Raw genomic sequence first — 18770 nt, forward strand, 5'->3', positions numbered from 1 at the left:
AATAAGTTATGAAAGAGTGTTGAGGGTGACTATACATGATATGCATGATTGGACACAAAAGGTATAAAAAGCATAGACAGGTACCCGAAAATGAAACACTTGTCGGGATGATTGACTCCGCACCTTGGTCAGTCCATTCTCCAACATAATTGACACTTTTGAGGCGTCTCTCCATAACTTAGTACATATTACTGTCGCCTAATAACCATTCCATTAAGTTTGTTAGTATTTAAAGCTTGTAATAGGAGCGCTAGTTTGACCTGATTCGTCTTTACAAAGGCGCGTAATATCGCGTCCTTTTTTTATCTTGTCTTGTATATATTAGCAGGTGTTTATTTCCTTAAAGTTAGCTTAGCCATTTAGATATACAAAATGGCGGTCCTGCTACATGAAGTTTAACACTACCGGAATGTGCGTAAGTATTAATGATATGAATGTAAACGTTCAAAGTTTGCACCTAGCTGGTATAGAACGTGACATATGGGTAACAGAAACTGGTTTGTGGCGGCAATTTTACAATCAATATGGTACTACCGCCAGGGGCTGTAATTTTTGGATGATTTTTCTTTCTTCAAACTTCGAATGATTTTGCCGAAAAATCTACCTTAGCTGCACCACTATCAGGAATAACCTTCCAACTTGCTGTCTATAATGTCTTAATTTGTGCAGATTTAGTTTTTTCCATGAAGAAATTACAACAGATTAAATTCGGGACATGTTTTCTGAAACATATTGTGTTTATAGGTACAAATCATGTAGGTTCTCACTCAGCCTCTCTAGTTTCCATTTTCCTTCCTTTTTATGCTGACTTCCTTAGATTACATTTAGTGTAAGTATTCACAAAGCTAAACAATTATATTACTGTATTCCTTTTTATAGTTTTTTCTCTTTTTCGTTTCAGAAACCGATCTAGGTGATCCTTGTACCCGTAATAGCTGCGGTGACACTAAAGCCAACTGCAACACCACCTGTGTGTGTCCATCTGATTTCTACGACAGTAATGGAGATGATATTGGTGGGACATGTACTTCTAGTAAGTGTATGCTACATGCGTATACATGGTCACCATGAACTATACTGTGCGTAGGGTGAGGATTAAATATTTCCATCGCATTTTCTCCGTCATTGCCTGCCGTCCACGGTGCTCCATGCACCGTCCGCCTTGGGTAAGCGTTTCTTTTTCTAAAACACCATAATACATAGTGTGGAAATATAGGTATGTAGAGAGATTGGATGAGGTACTACCAAATTTACTGAATGAATGGCCTCAACCTACATACATGGCCACAGGGATCAAATAAGCTAAACCTTTAAACGATTTCTTGTCAGTTACAAAGAGGCTCACATACCTGAAATTGGACCTGTAGCATTCCCGGATAAAGTGCTACCAAATTTGTTCAAAGGATTGTTCTTGCCCTTCATTCAAAGCCACGTGAGTCAAAAAAGCTAAAAAGCAATAAACAACTTCTTGTTAATAACTGATATGCCTCTTAATATTCTGTAATGAGGGTAGTCCCCACTTTCAAGGTCACAGAGAGGTCGAATATGTGAAAGTTTTCTCCATGTCTGAAAGGCATAAATAACTATGATATTAAACATGAAGCATTCTGGACGAAACACAAATTTACCTTTATGGATTTGAGCTACTTTTGAAGGCACATTAGTGACAGATATCATGAACTAACATCTTCTCATGAATAGTTCCTAGTGTACAATGGCTTAAGTTTTTAACAGTAGAAAAGCAATCTCCGACGAATAAAATATTTTCATTCTGTCGAATGAAAGAGATTGTTTTTGTATGATTGCTTCTTCTTTCATTTCTTCCTTCATTTATTAGTCACATTCTGAAATATAATTGACAGTTAGTGTGGAGATATTTATGGAAAATAGTTAATATCTATAGCCATCATGCTAGCTCCGTTCGTCGTCGTCCGCGTTGTGTAAACTTTTCATTCGAACAACTTCTTCTCAATAAATAACTACTGATATTTGGCCTACAGTATGCTGGGATAAAGGATTACAATGTCTCTTCAGACAAATGACCTTGACTGTCTCTCAAGGTCGCAGGGGTCAAATTGGCAAAAATCATTAAACGACTTCTTGTAAGTAACTAAGAAACATTTAGACCTGATATTGGGTCTGAAGCATGTTGGCATGAATGGCTACCCAGTTTCTTCATATAAATGACCTTGACCTTTACTCAAAGTTCTTTGCTTCATTTCAAGAGGAAAATGTGATACTCTGGGACCAAAAAATTGTTTAAAATATGCAAAATCAAAATTGGTCACACTGTCGATTCTGGAAGCCGATATTGTTTATGTTTAGGGATATTTTGTATGCTTTAGTAGGTATCCTTTTCTATATATTCTGTTGTGATCAAAGCTATCGTTTTTCTTGGTGTCCTATATCAAACAGAACACGTCTCTGTCACTGCCACCGATAGAAGACTAAAAACACGTTTTATTCTATCTTTATATTTATCGTTGTTTTTGAGTCAAATAATTTTAAAAATAATCTGAAAATAATTAATATGTGTCATGTCAATATTCTGATAGAAAATAACTAATACTACAATATCTTCCCTTTTAGGGCAAAATCCGGGATTAGGATGTCCAACTTCACCATCAAACGCCTGTAAGGACAACGCTGCGTGTAACAATGGCGTATGTACCTGTAACAATGGTTATTATGACAGTGACGGACCGTCAGCCTATAACGGAATTTGTGCTCCAAGTAAGTCAGATTATTGCACTTTTGATAAAATGAACTTTGTTGAGAAAAAGTTATGTTCATATAGTCGCAGAGCTAGACCAACTAACCAATCATTTTTGTATGTAATGTTTGTGTTAGGAATCGCAAAATAAATATGCAAATCGAAACTTTTAACATCAAAACGTTGAATCTCCAATCCGCTGTTGGCGGCGGGTTTGATATTTGTTATTTGATTGTTTAGTCTCCACTCATGAATTCACATATATTTCCACAGACTTTACCACAGCATAGTGATAAGATTTGCAAATAAATTGATGTTCACTTATATACATGATAATAGTAATTTTCTGAAGAAGCAGACAAAAAGAAGAATTTTTATTACAATTCGAGATTCATGCATCTCAAATTTACTATGCTTCAGTATCATCAAGCTTACTTTCAATCATTATACAAGTCTCTCGTTATATGCATTTCCTTCAGTTCATTATAATTTTCAAATAAACAATAGTTTTTCAAAATCTTTCTTGTGTGCATACATTATTAAATAGATGTATAAGTACATTCACTTCATACATGCATACAATGTAACATTGCCACTGACACAACGTAATTACAATGTACCCTTACTCTATGTTTCCTATCCTTTAAACTCCGCACTGCATCATCAGCTCTTGACGTTTTGCATATCGCTCTGTCGCTCGCTCTGCCCCGACCTCTAGAGCAGCCTACATATAGCTAGCCTACCCCTGCCTGCACTGCATGCTTTTCTCATCGTGTACAAAATCGCTTATTGATCTGATGTTAATACTGGCAAGATTGTCAGAAAATCAGGAGTACATTTGTCGTACATGTATGTGTACTTTTATGCCAACAATAGCTCTGTGTTTTTAGATTATTTAATGGCATTTATATCATTCTACAATATTTCGATGGACAAGACTGGCGAACATCTACATCGCCGAGATTGTTTATTTATTTCAATAGTTTTGTCGTTACCGTCATAGGGTTCTCGCTTTTTCGGAAAAAGGCCATAGGTTTAATGAGAGTAAAAGAGGTTACAAAACGAGTGGTTATTGGATATTCTACACGAGATAGTTATTTTTTTAAAAGAGTATTGAATAAACTCCATACCCAACAACCACGAGTCGACTTATTTGTGTTTACCACGATTATATCCTATCAGCAAAAAGGCTTTAATTAATGTCATACATTAATAAATTATCTATGAATTTCAAATTCTCCTAATTTGGAGCATCTTTAGGATGAAATATTTCTCATTTAAAGTCTTATTGATTTAGATTTGTCAAAATTGCTTTTTAAAACTGACTATATAAAAAACAGGAACTGAATAGATTACCAACAAACAGGTTACTCAGTAAACAGTTTGTCATGTTTACTTATTGTCCTGGGTTCGATCTTCAAGCTTTTTTTTCGTGTTTTCTATACTGAACATCTTGCAATATTTTCAATGTATTTTAACAACAATATCAAATAAATCCGTTAACGAACATGTAGTAACCGAAATTCTTCAAAATCAGGACTTAACGCGGGATTACCATGCCCTTCATCGCCAATAAACGCATGTAAGGACAACTCTATATGTACCAATGGTGTGTGTAACTGTAACACTGGTTACTACGACAATGATGGTCCGTCAGTCGATAACGGGATATGTGTGTCAGGTAAGTCCATTGTTTTGATACTGATACACTGGTGAAAAGTATATAACATAGCAAAACTTCATAAAATTGGCATCCACAATAATTGTAGTATCATATTGAACATGGTTTGTTTTAAAGTTTTCTTTTCATTATAATTATCATGTCTGCATATAAAGGGTGTCATAACTGATTGTATCATATGACTTTTGTGTTTCGCCATTCAATAAATCCATTTCATTTTTTTTCTTACACGTGTAATACAACCTGCATTGTTGTAAGTATTTCTACGCGTGAGAAAGGACCTTATTTTTTACTACCAATTTTTACTACGAAACAATGAATTGATCGACGACACCACACTAATCTGTAGATCCATAACGGTGCGTTAAATCAGCAATTTATTCTCACCTTTTCGTGCTGGTTTGAACCTGATTATCGATGAAAATAACTTTCAAATGGTAAAAAAATGACATCCGACAGTCCTGCATGACGACAATATCAATGACAGTTGGGGAAAGTATTTTCGCGCGAAACGTCAATCTGTGACGTCACGAAAACATCACAATATAAAGTGTCGCTGAAGTAGTCGTTTATGCCCTTCAAAATTCATAGATTTTAACATTTTACCTTGCATAAAATTCGCCGCTTTATTTACAGTCATTTACAAGTAAACATTTTGATTATGAAGTGCATGATAAAACTAGATTAATATTTTAAATGAGCTTTTGTCGCACTTTTTGTTACGACACGTTGGTACTTGACCGACATTTCGGGTTTTGTAATATGACCCGAATCGGAACTGATCGATTTATTGATCATCTGGCGATAAAAACAAAACTTAAAGAAACAATTATTAGTGATATGATCAATAGAATATAATTTTTTTTCTTTCTTGTTTTTCTTTCCAAGGGCTCGAAAAAAATGAAAAATCCACGTATTATAAATTTACAATGAAAGGAACCCCATGATAGATCATCTATATATACATATTTCAAGTATTGATATTGGTAAATCTCCACAGAGAAAAAACATTATCCAACAAATTCTTTTTATAATCAGACAACTTGAATCCGGGAGTGTCATGCCCTTCCTCACCAGCAAATGTATGCGGAACCAACTCTACGTGTATCAATGGCGTGTGTACCTGTAACAACGGGTTTTATGATAGCGATGGTCTGTCAAACTTCACTGGAATATGTGTTCTAAGTAAGTTCAAGCATTGCAACCAGATAGTCATATAAAAAAAAAATTTGGACGAAAAAACAACCAAGGAGAAAAAAACTGTTGCTGTTGAAAATCTGTGGCATGTAATGCATTTTTAGTGAAACTGATACCTTAGCTGAATAGATAATTTTCATCTTTTGCTGAATGAAAATGGTATGTTATATTCATCTTCTTTAAATAATGTTATTATCATTTGCCATTCTGAATTGTTCTAAATATCATTGTATGAGGACAAATCCACATGCTTGAAATACATGTAAGTATAATAATAGTATACAATTTCAGAGCAAGCACTAAGTGTTTCCTGTGACATTTCCCTGACTAATGTGGACCAGTGTTCAGATGTCTATGCTGAGTGTACAGATCCTGGTGTGTGCAGATGTCAGACAGGGTATTTTGATAGTAACGGTTATAGTACACCAGACGGCACCTGCACGTCTAGTAAGTCATTATGCAGATGAGAAGAATCTAGCGATATTTCTTTCGTAAACATGCAAAATGAAGCCTTCGAAAATATTAAAAAACAGACGTATAAATCCAAATTGCTTAGATTTTACAACACGTGTGATACAAACGTTATACATATATTTCGATATGTTCTTTATGCTCCGATAATTTAATTACTTGAACACGTTAATATTGTGCATAAATCTAGAAACTTTAGTTTCAACTTTTGTTGTATTGTGTATGGAACTATTTCCAGTGAATGCTCTGAAGGTGACCAATATTACCTCAACATCCTTGACCACCTCTGGTGTCACAATCAGCTGGACAGAATCTACCTCTTCCTCTCAGGTCTCCAGTTACACTGTGGTCTGGAGGCAGAGTGGTAATGTACCTATGGAAAGAACCATACTACTGGGGAAAGTCACATCTACAGGTATAACAGGGCTGTCACAGGGAACTACATACGTGTTCAAGGTCATATCAGTGGAATCAGGAAGTCGCCCTTCTTTTCAGGAAATTGAATCGGATGTTTCTATCTCAATCACCACTAGTAAGTAAGCATACATTAGAGTTTTGTTTCAAAACTTAGTCATATTACGTAAAAATATAGGCATATCTATATCAATCATAAATTTTGTTACTAAAACGTTCTTCAACGTTGGGGATCCATTTCCCAAATTTCAAACTTGCTTTTTTTGTATGAGAATACCAACTCGTGTCATGAACATGTCATTATGATTTGATTATTAGAATTTTAATATCAGTGGACTGTTATATTATGTCATCAGAAGTCATTAAATAAACTTTTTGTATAAACCTCCAAACATTCGACGAAATGTGGTATTCTGGTCTTCAGAAATTGCTTTGCACATTTACACACACCTGGAAAAGAATAATTTATTTACTGGTCTAAACCTACTGTGAGCCATCACAATTCATTTTCTTTTATCATTTAAAGAGGCCGAGTTGAGTCAATCATGTGGTGGAATGATTCTTTGTGGAGATGCGCAGTCCGAGTGTGTAGCTCGTAATTCTGGAGGAAATGTGTGTCGATGCAAAACAGGTTACTATGACAACAATAGCTACAGTACACCTGGTGGGGTGTGTACAGATAGTAAGTATTTAAGCATGGAAACCATATAATATGTTTAGGGTGTAAATTCGCTACTATGGAGTGTGTACAGACAGTAAGTATTACCATAGTAACCATGTAATTGATGTATAGGAGTAAATGTGGGTACTATGACAATAGCATTTCCACAACAACTACTGCAGTGTACATAGACAAAGAGGGTGTGTCCTTGGATATCATGTAGCGTGTGCAGGTAAAAATCCTCTTACTTTATTGTATGACATTTGCTGTATTTTTTTGCATTACTTTCAAACATGTTCGTGCTTTTCAGTGACCGGGTTGGTGGTGACAAGTTTGTCTGTTGGAGTAGAAGGTACCAGTACAGTGACTATAACATGGAACGCTCCATCCCCGGGGGTAGACCAGGTCAGTAGGTATCAGATACACTGGACACCAGTGTTATCTAATGGAACGTCCTCGTACACTTCTGCCAAAGCCACTTCTGTCCGACTAACGGGATTTGTATCAGGACAAATGTACAACTTTTCTGTTAAATCTGTAGAAGATGGAAGTCGTCAGAGTCCACAGGAAGTACAGACAAGTGTCGTATCTATCACTGTCGGTAAGTATCGTAACATGAAGTCAAGCTTAGTCATGTGTATTCCGTACATTCTTAAGGTAACTCTTTGATTGTGCTTACATTGCAACCATTAATTCATTATTAAGTAATGTACTTTTCTACTGACAAAACACATTTTGCAATATCAATACGCACGCAAGCAAATAGGAAAGTATTAACGAGGTTTTTTTCTCCGAGAATTGTTTTGTGTTGACCGAAACAGTGAATAACTAGTGATATCTAGACATCAATAAAGAAAGAAATCTATTGTAAACGCCAATTTCTTTCCGGTTATGTTATAATCTAACCAAATATGAATATTTCATTCCCCCATCTTTGAACAATTCATTACAGACGTATGTATATTTTTCTCATACTTACTGATACTTAGTAATACAATAAACTCGTGTCATATGAGGCTGTGTCGTATGGCTGGCCACTGTGTCAACAAAATCACTAATAACCTTAAGAAACTATGAAACTGAATTAATCACCACATGAAACCGACCAAAGCAAGATTTAATTCTCAAATGAATGATATACTGTAGATAGATATTCAAACACATATGTCATACTGATAGATCCAGTTGAGAGGAATATGACCTTAAATACCGATAAAATATCAATAAATGAGACGAATTTCTAAAACGAATCGGAAAAGGTAGGTTACAAAGTCATTATTGTATGCACGTTTAAACACAAATGAAATGCTTTATACTACATTATACTACATGTACTTATTAAATACGTCGAAATAAGTAATTGGTTTTAGTTGGGTTGGACCATCAGCTTATTTATTCTACGAATGGAATTCAGTATTACGAAAATATGTTGTTTAATTGATGTTATTTACAGATGCTGGTCTTGGGGTAGGATGTGACACTGATGGCAGTATAAAGTGCTCTGACACTAATGCGGAATGTACCCAGACGAATGATATGCTGAGTACAGTCTGTAGATGTAAGGCCTCATTCTTCGACAGCAACGGATATGATAACACAGGTGGCATGTGTGTCGCAAGTATGTGCATTGAAATAGACTCTTAAACGCGTATCTGTTTGAGCAAATACATAGCCAACTAAAACTGCTGTTAATGCTATTATATCCACAATGTTGCATTACCTGGGCATAACAACTAAGGAAGGTGACAGTATTTTCATGCGAAACATTGATTGGGCATCATACACTTTTTAAAATGAATAGTCGAGCAAAGAAAACCAGTCCAAATGCCTTCATTGGCCTTCCAAAATCTTCACATATCAAAACGACGGTCAAGTTCTGCTATCGTTGCCCAGTTCTGACCATTGAAATAATGGAAAAGTTCTAAAAATAAATTCGCCGAACTCTTTGAAAACGAGGCTGCGTGGAAATGAAATCATTTACACAGCTTGCTGGGAGGACGTTTTAAGATTCCTATAATTTAAATTAAGTTCTTTGCATCAGAGCGATTTTGACGGCAGATTTTATTTTTCGATTTCATAAGAAATTATACTGGATAAAATCACACCATTTTAACCGCCTACACTTTAGCCTTCCTTTGCCCGATTGTTCACTTTAACAGCTTTATCTGGAAAATGCGTAAATGATTTTTCTCATTATTACATACACATGTTCTCCTTGGTACTTTATTTATAAACATGTGCTTCGTTATTTAATGGTAACATAGAAATTCAGGCATCCCGAATTTTGATAAAACTTCAAAATGCAATGAATATATGCCGAGACTCCTTGTGTTATCAAAGGTTGGAATGAAAAGACAAGATAAGCCTAAGAGGAAATATATATCTTATACTTATAATTACTTTTGACTCATAAAACTTTCAGACATTAGTGTCAAGTTTCCTTTAGGATCTTCAGTCTGTTGGAATACTTTTCAATGTTTTGAGCACGTTGTGTAAAACTACTAACATGGGACATTGTTTCCGTTTCTTTCGATACCTGTTGAAGTATTTTACTTACAAAATTTAAAGAAAATGAACATATATGTTGCCAGTGATATATTTCCTGTGGTATTTCACTTTGATATAACTTGCTTTGAAAATACATGCATAGTATTTTTATTCATCTTACAGTGTCCACTCTTATGGTGGGTGGTATCACATTTGAAAATAAAGGGTCAGATTCAGTCAACATCAGCTGGACCCCTCCAGCAGAATACACTGATCAGGTCACTAGATATGAGGTATCATCGGTACCACCAGAAATCATCAATGGTTATACAGAATACAGCGCCCAGCTGCTTACAGTTGTGCATTTGGAGGGATTTACACCAGGACAGACCTATACCTTTTCTGTCAGCTCTGTGGAGTCTGGCAGTCGTACACAAGAACAGATGACATCGATCACATCTTCTCCAATAACTATGAGTATGCATTAAAGGCTACGAGAAAATGGCATTGTATTGTAAAATATTATATGTTGATGATTTAAGCTGCACACACTGCTCGAATCATAAGATTTATTAGATATCCGATATCATCTTTTGCATACATTTGACTTGAAATCATAACAGTTTTTAATTTTTTTTTTCGTTGTAGAAGTTGTAGAACCAGTAAAACCAACATCAGTTTTAACGGCAGATGTTGATGGTCCCGTGATCATGATATCCTGGACTCGTCCTAATGGGGTCAAAACTAGTTACGATGTCTTCACTACTCCATCACTAAGTCCCACCACCACATCTACAGAATCTATAACCTACAGCACAGGTGTAATAGACGGACAGAGGTACAATATCTCTATTACCACAGTCAGTGGTAGTGAAAGGAGTGATCCTCTGGTGGCTACCTTCAGGACAGTGTCCAAAAGTAAGTACATGATACAGAATCTATAACCTACAGTACAGGTGTAATAGATGGACAACAACATATCTATTACCACAGTAAGCTGGTAGTGAGAGGAGTGATCCTCTGGTGGCTACCTACAGGACAGTGTCCAAAAGTAAGTACATGATACAGAATCTATAACCTACAGTACAGGTGTAATAGATGGACAACAACATCTCTATTACCACAGTCAGTGGTTGTGAGAGGAGTGTCATCTGGTGCTACCTTCAGGACAGTGTCCAAAAGTAAGTACATTATACAGAATCTATAACCTGCAGTACAGGTGTAATAGATGGACAACAACATCTCTATTACCACAGTCAGTGGTAGTGAGAGGAGTGGTCCTCTGGTGGCTACCTCCAAGACAGTGTCCAAAAGTAAGTACATGATACAGAATATATAACCTAAATTACGAGTGTAATACATGGACAGAAATACAACATCTCTATTACCACAGTCAGTGGTAGTGTAAAGAGTGATCCTATGGTAGCTACCTTCAAGACAGTGTCCAAAAGTAAGTACATGATACAGAACCTATATCCTACAGTACAGGTGTAATAGATGGACAAACAACATCTCTATTACCACAATCAGTGGTAGTTAGAGGAGTGATCCCTTTGCGGTTGCCTTCAGGACAGTGTCCAAGAGTAAGTACATGGTACAGAATCTATAACCTGCAGTACAGGTGTAAGAGATGGACAACAACATATCTATTACCACAGTCAGTGGTATTGAGAGGAGTGATCCTCTGGTGGCTAACTTTAGGACAGTGTCCAAAAGTAAGTACCTGATACAAAATTATATATTTACTAGAAGGTATATGCTTTATATACATGATGTATATTAAGTGCAGTTTATATACGTATTCCTTTTTATCAGTAGAATGGTTCTCTTGGCAAATTACCACTATTCATTTGAGTTTGAAACGAACGTAGACATTTGCAAGGAACTGAAATTAGATCGGTTATATTCTCTTCTCTTGGTATGCCGACTTTCTTCAACCCTAAAAAGGGTCCGCCGTCCACCGTGCCGTTCGCTGTGCGCTGTGCGCCGTGCGTAAACTTTTCACATTTTGAACTTCTTCTCCAGTTCTACCAGTGCGGTTTGGCTGAAACTTACATAAAATGACCCTGACATGGTCCAGACAAAGTGTTGTTATTTTTCGGATCGTTCCGAAATCGAAGATGGATGCAACAGCCGCCATCTTGAAAACACATTTTGAGCTTCTTCTCAAGTTCTACCGGTGCGATTTGGCTGAAACTTGCATTAAATCATCCTGACATGGTCCCGACAAAGTGTTGTTACATCTCTGGGTGATCACAAACCGAAGATGGCTGTCATGACACTATATCTAAATAATTTTCCATACGATTATTGCCAAGGTTGTCAGATGACCGTTAAAGCCCTTGGGCCTCTTGTGTTGATGTTCTGTTTCATTTTTAAAAGTTGATCTCTTACTACTCAGCACCCGATCCTCCTACATCTCTTACCTGTCAGACCACAACCGACAAGTCTATCACCCTATCATGGATCCCTCCATCACTACCACGAGGCGATATCCAGTATTACGTGGTTAATAGTTATTCGACTGGTGATATGTATACCACGACGTCTAGTCTAACAGTGTTTACAGTTAATAGCGGTCTGCAGCCAGGTAAGATTGGTCTTCAAACAGTATCCTACACTAATAGTTATAGGTAATTTACATTGTTCATATCATCTTTAATAAACCTTGATGTTTTGATGAGTACGAGTTTCACTTCATCTTTAAAAATGCATTCTTGTTTTCGTAACGATGAATTTGAAATTTAATGGCAACTTTGTTTTCGTCAAACAAATCTACTTGTTTCCTATTTCAGCATCATACTACGCATTCAGTGTGGCTACAGTCAATGATGCAGTAACAGAAAATAACCGCAGCTCGTTCAGTTCTGTGTTAGGGTGTTACACTAAATCAGCCAGTAAGTAAAGCATAGACAATATAATTATTTACTATGCTGTATGGCATACTTAATGCCAAAGTAACAACATCACTTACATATCCTTTTGCGTGTGGAAGATTTTGTGTCAGACTGAAGAATAATATGAGAAAAGGGGCTCGACCCGTCTGTTGAAAACATATCATGTACAACATTTATTCATGAGAAAATCATGTGATGTGTAGCGAGAATGGACTGGGTCAATCATCGGTGACCAGGTAGTTCAGTCCGTAGAACACTCGGCTGGTGTTCGGATGATTCCAGGTTCGAATCTCGGTCTGGCAACTACACTTTCTTCACTACTGTTACAGTTGTAAGCCGAAACTACCGACCTTATTGAAATGAATGCTCTGGCGGGATAACATGTTTGATAAATCAAGAATTTTACTTGTCTATTTTAGGTTATTTTAAAAGCAGAAAAAAATTAGTATTACTCAGTATGCGCTATATGAGTCAAATTACATATATGCATATCTAAATATTGTCAAGATATTTTCGTTTGTTTTTCATTTCGTAGTGTCCGTACCGCCTTCATCCTTAATCGTATCGGCTGTTCAGAGCCGACAGTTTACCCTGCACTGGACCAAACCGTCTCGAACTAACGGCTACCTGAGTGGGTACCGCTTCACATTGCTGGCCTGGAACATGTGTGTCCAGGAGGTTCTCTTTCCATGTATGTCGTGTCCAGGGGTAAGGAACTTTTTTCTGTAACGGTATTGGACTAGGAGGAAATTGTAGCGGAATTAATTTTAAAAAAATGCTTGTTTTTCAAGATGGCCGACATAGAAATTTTTAAATTATAATATCTTGGTAACTAGTTGATATAGAATCCTAGTTTTTGTTTGTTGTAATCCTATATGTTTAGGGTTACTGAACGTTAGTAATTGGTAAAAGTTGTTGTCAGCCATCTTGTTTTTTTTAAAATGGCCGCCATAGATATAATTAAAATATAATATCCTGAAAGCTAATTCATAAAGAGTCATTGCTGTATTTTCTTCGTTACTTAATACAAATTCAAATGTTAATAATTGATAAAGGCTGTCGGCAATATTTTTTTAATAATTTCGAAGACATTTTCAAAGTATGGCTAAAATATGATTAAAATTACGAAAATCGCTTGGTCATCGACAGGGAACTCCCGAGGGAGGTAGTGAAAACTTTGCGCTGTGTTCTTCTTTTTGTCCATTTGTTCGCAATGTTATCACTTAGTGCATTATCTATTTTGAACATTATCTCATATACAAATATTTCATGGGTTACTGTGCTAAGGCCGAAGCAATATAACATTTGTTGATTACCATCATCGAGGTGTAAATATTATGAACTAGAGCACAGTAACCCATGAAAAATTTGTTTTATAGCATAATCAATAAATCACTAGTTTTTTTAGTTGATTTTAATGAATTCCAAAATCACAGATCACAATCTTCACCACCGTACCGGACGGAAAAGGTTCAAATCATATTGAAGATTGGCGTCTTGTCCACGTACTTCATGGTGTAACTCCACTTTTCATATCGTATAGCATTCTTTTAAATTATTAGAACTATATGCAGCCTTTCAATCCATAGATTTGTAGTGTTCGTCCTCTACTTGATAAAACTAGCTGTCAAGCAAAGCGAGCAACGTCTATGGCGGGCTTGATCCGATATATATAAAGCTTGCGCGGAACTGAGCGTGAACCTTTGTGACGTGATAATAACGTAACTCACTTGTACGCGCGAATCCTCGGAGGTTTTCTACAAAGTTAGACAACAACGGTGAGAAGTTTCAAAAGTCGTGCAATATAACATCTCGAACCGTGCAATATAACATCTCGAACCGTGCAATATAACGTTACCATAGAAGCGTGCAATATAACTTCGAACTGTGCAATATGACAAACATTTATTGAATGGTGGGAATAATAGTTGAAAATATTATATCTCCTCATATAAAGATTGGTGTAAACAAATTATGTGATAATGTACTATATGGCATTTGAAGTTGGTGTTTGGGTAATCCTAGGTAAGACGATATATCACACACCAAAATCAAGCCACTGTGATTTTTCTGAAAACAAAAATCCATTTGTTAGGTTGTCATGAAACGGAAACGAGAATTTTCAAATATATTGAAAACTTATACATATATGCATAGTTTGTGTGGGTTTGTTTTTGGTGTGCTATTAACAAGGTGTCCGATTTGTTCTTTTTCCTATATTTTCAAAATGGCTCTTATGTAAATATAAATTGCTATTTATCTCCCTACGTTTTGAATAATTTTAATTATTGTCAAACAATTTTCAAACAATTAGTTGATTGGGCCTATCGTTCTTTTAACAACCAGGATCCCCCATGTAAGCAGTTTATTGAGTGTATGAATGTATGTTTTGGGAAGTTGCTGTATAATCGTATTGTGTCTCCATGTAATACTGGAACTGTTACATAACTTAATTTCTATAGTAATATCCCAATTAAGCATGCCGCTTTACAACAACCCACCAGGTAGTATTGTACTGATTATGGACAAACCAGTAGTTCCATTCTCTTAATGCTAAGTGCTTAGCAGAACAAGAAACTTTTAATTACCTTTTTATAGACAATAGCGTGCCTTGACCAGAAGACAGAAATTTAGTCTTCTTTTAAGATCACTTCTAACGCTCTGCATACAGTACAGGCATATCTTAATAATATATTATATTTATTGATATGATATTTAATGCGCTTGCAGTGAGACATTTATCATATTTATAGTTTTGCTTTTGATTATTTTTCTCTTAAACGCTAACCCAATGACGAGATTGGAATAACAATTTTATGTAGACCACCTTAATCTAGATCCAGTGTAGGAGCTGGTTCCTTCTTTCTGTTGTTATCATGTAATAACATTATATTTCAGATATACACATTCACACATTCTACCTCTTTACTTGTAAATGAATTCATAATATAGTAACATTAATTTAGCGAACTAAATTGTCCTATCGTATATGCTAAATATGGTAATCCCCTCGCCTAAAGGACATCTTATGATGTTCCAGTACCTTAAACTAATCGATAGATAGATCAGACATGTTTTGTTTTCTTTCTTAAGCTGGTTCGATACAGTTAGGTCTAAAAAATTCCCATCGTTTAATTTTCTTTAAAAATTGTTCACTGAAAGATTGGTTGATAAACTGTTTATTAAGGCTTTAATTTGAAATGTGATCTAGCGGTTTTGGAAATATTGTACTCTCAATAACCCTACTTTACCGTCTGTTTTTCGCAAAATACAATTTTACAAACATATTTTCAAAGCTTGGTAATTGACTGAAATATTACAAACAACAACATTTTTTATCTTCAATATATAAGTTAATATGGCTATCGATGACCTCAATGCCATTTCCACTCTCAAAAATACATTAATTGTGATGTTTTTACGCGAATGCGTATAAATGAGGCCTAAAAAAGCTATCCTTTGCATTTGAATTTCAATTTAAATACCTAATTTCAAAAAATTGTGTCGTTTAATTTTCTTTAATTATTGTCCACATAATAAGACAGTTGTTTGGGTTACGATGAAAGAATATAAAAAAAAAATTGAGTAATTATCCTTCATATACCTCTACCCCCTAAAAATGACTTTTTTCCCAATAATATAATTAGACCGAAATCGAGCGGTAATATTTTTATAAGTACATCTTATGTATTCAACACTATAAAGTGAAACAGTCTGATAATATAAATTGTTATAACTGTTAATTTTATGTCACGATACCTGGATATAATATCTGGAAAATGATTTTGGAAAATTCCGTTTAAAGATTCCACTTCAATTGCCCTTTAGACAATCCATGATTTTATATTGTTCTAGCGGGAAAATATTTTATCAAAATCTATCTTTCCATCGTCAAGCTTCTATTGTCGTTTGAGGCAGAGCTTCAACCATAAATTTAAATTTGTAAAAAATTGTAGCCATGAATAGCGTCTACGTGACAACGTTCGAAGTTGATAACTTCAGCTTGATCACAAAAATGTCGATAAAATCGATGTCATCATACACAACTCTATATCTTTGTATGTTTTTTTAGGAGATATCTGCATATCTAAAAATGTAGCTCTGTATTTATTATCCTAAGTAAACTAAAACAGATTTTTGGATCCTCAAGATTACCGGTACTGTAAGTGTACGCCTAAGTACGCCTGATTTACGTTCAGCTCATTACTGTAGATAGGAAAATAATTAGTCTATGCCTTACATGTACATGTTTAGTTTCTATATCACAGACATAATACTGTTGTTGGCACTAGTTTACATGTGCTTTTTTTCGTAAGATAATATTTGATCAACTGAATCAGTGTACTTCCATGCATTTTTTCAAAACAGGAAATACATGTGTAAGCTTTCATGCATCATCTAAATACAGTAGTTATGTCTTATCGTACATGTATACAGTAAATAATGTCTTGTTTTACCGAACACAATATTCATGAAATATACTGACTTGTACAAATGGAACGAAAAGCACGGGTCGGTTGATGGAGAGATGAAAATATTTCTGTATTTGTATTTTTATACTAAAGAAATTACTCGGCCAAAATTTGAATATCTTAATTATGCATCTTCCTTAAAACATATACAATGTATATTAAGTGTCAAATATTTCCCAGTTTTAACGGAGTTGAACAGAAAGTGTTTTAATCACTTGATTGTTATGAAATCTCATTTTATTCAAAACAAGATCTTATCGGCGTATATCAGTCCGTTTGTATGAGTTATGTAATTTGCTTCTCAAAAGATACATGTACATGTAGCTTCATATTATTTTAGCCTAGCCAAATTAAAAGATCTGACAACATTATTTTTCTAGTTTGTCGAAGCTAGGTCCTACACCTACCGTACAAACTTTGATTTTCACCCGGTATCAAGCTTTCGACAAACCGAACTAAGTACAATATCGACAAATACGCCGTTTATCGACTATACTATCCTGATGTTAACGTTAAAAGATAAGATATCGTTAGATGGATAACATATAGATCGCTACTCTTCATAATCTTAGTCACAAAAGAGTTTTCACGCGTAGTTCCGAATGCACTCTTCGACCCGAGGAGGTCCGAGCGAACGGCGCATTCGATCACTGTTCGGAACGTCCTTAAACGAGGTTCAAAGGTAAATATCTCTGTTCTGAGTCTACTATATGGCCTAGTGGCTCACCTAGATGGACGTAGGGCGTTAATATGGTACATGTTTCTATCATTGAATTGTCGTCAAATGCGAATAATTTTAGGATCTAATGTTTTTTTCTTCTTCCTAAAGTCTCTCATGACATCGCCACATTCTTGGCCCTGAGTTAAGAATATGAGGTAGGCTCTGTTTCTGTCCCCTGGCTGAGACACATCATAGTCTGTAAAAGTGGTAAAAGTCCCTGTTCTTGCTTAGCACTAAGCATTAGTGAAGCGAAACGACGGCCATTGCTGTTGTCAGTATGTTTTCGGGTTAGATATGTTTTTCTTTGTCTTTAGGCTGTATGCTTATAAATCTCTGTCTACCAAATATACAAATATTCATACATAGACAATTAATGGGCATATATTGCAAACAGAGATGGTCATTTCTCAATGACTTCTAGCTATTATACCGCTAAAAGATCTAAATTAAGATCTGGAAGATATTATCGAAATAGGTTTTTTTTTATTGACGGCAATGGATGAAATATATGTCACAGTTTCTTGGTTTCGGTATGCTGTCTATCGACTTCCCGAATCAATTGACCAGGTATGAGAGATTCCGGTGCCATATGGAAAAGAAAATATAGCCCGAACATTTTTTTTTTAAACTGCAAGAGGTCAAAATAGGTCACATTGATTTATTACTATGTTAAATTGCACAAGGTCAAAAAAGGTTACAATACTTTGGTTTTGGTATGTTACAAACACTCTTTCCAAGGTGAAACCTTACATCTCATTATAAGTACTAAATATTTTATAGTATTGGAGTAAAGTCAAGATATGACCACGTACAATTGTACGCAAAGAAGAAAAATCGAGTGGTGAAAGGACAAACTGACGGAACAACACGACACAAAACTGTACCTTTGCCACTTGTTCGAGACCGAGGAATTTAAAAAAACAACATCACTAAATAGGTTTTTATTCATGGAATAATTCAAGATAGAAATTATATAGTCGTTCTGTGCTCACTCTATGGATATCATTTTGGGCATTTTGCTAATACAAGACACTAATTGCTAAAATAAAAATAGTC

General features: G+C 35.4%; 1 protein-coding gene across 1 annotated transcript; it reads left to right on the forward strand.

Annotated features, from left to right (window-relative positions):
* Positions 1–7286: 7286 nt before the first annotated feature.
* Positions 7287–12529, forward strand: LOC138326477 (receptor-type tyrosine-protein phosphatase H-like). The gene is made up of 7 exons (XM_069272600.1): positions 7287–7320; positions 7448–7738; positions 8591–8755; positions 9808–10101; positions 10282–10542; positions 12026–12214; positions 12420–12529. Exons 1-7 carry the CDS (start codon positions 7287–7289, stop codon positions 12527–12529), a joined length of 1344 nt encoding a protein of 447 aa, XP_069128701.1.
* Positions 12530–18770: the final 6241 nt, after the last annotated feature.

This window comes from Argopecten irradians, chromosome 1, assembly GCF_041381155.1.
Source record: "Argopecten irradians isolate NY chromosome 1, Ai_NY, whole genome shotgun sequence".
In the NCBI taxonomy this organism is placed as follows: Eukaryota; Metazoa; Mollusca; class Bivalvia; order Pectinida; family Pectinidae; genus Argopecten; species Argopecten irradians.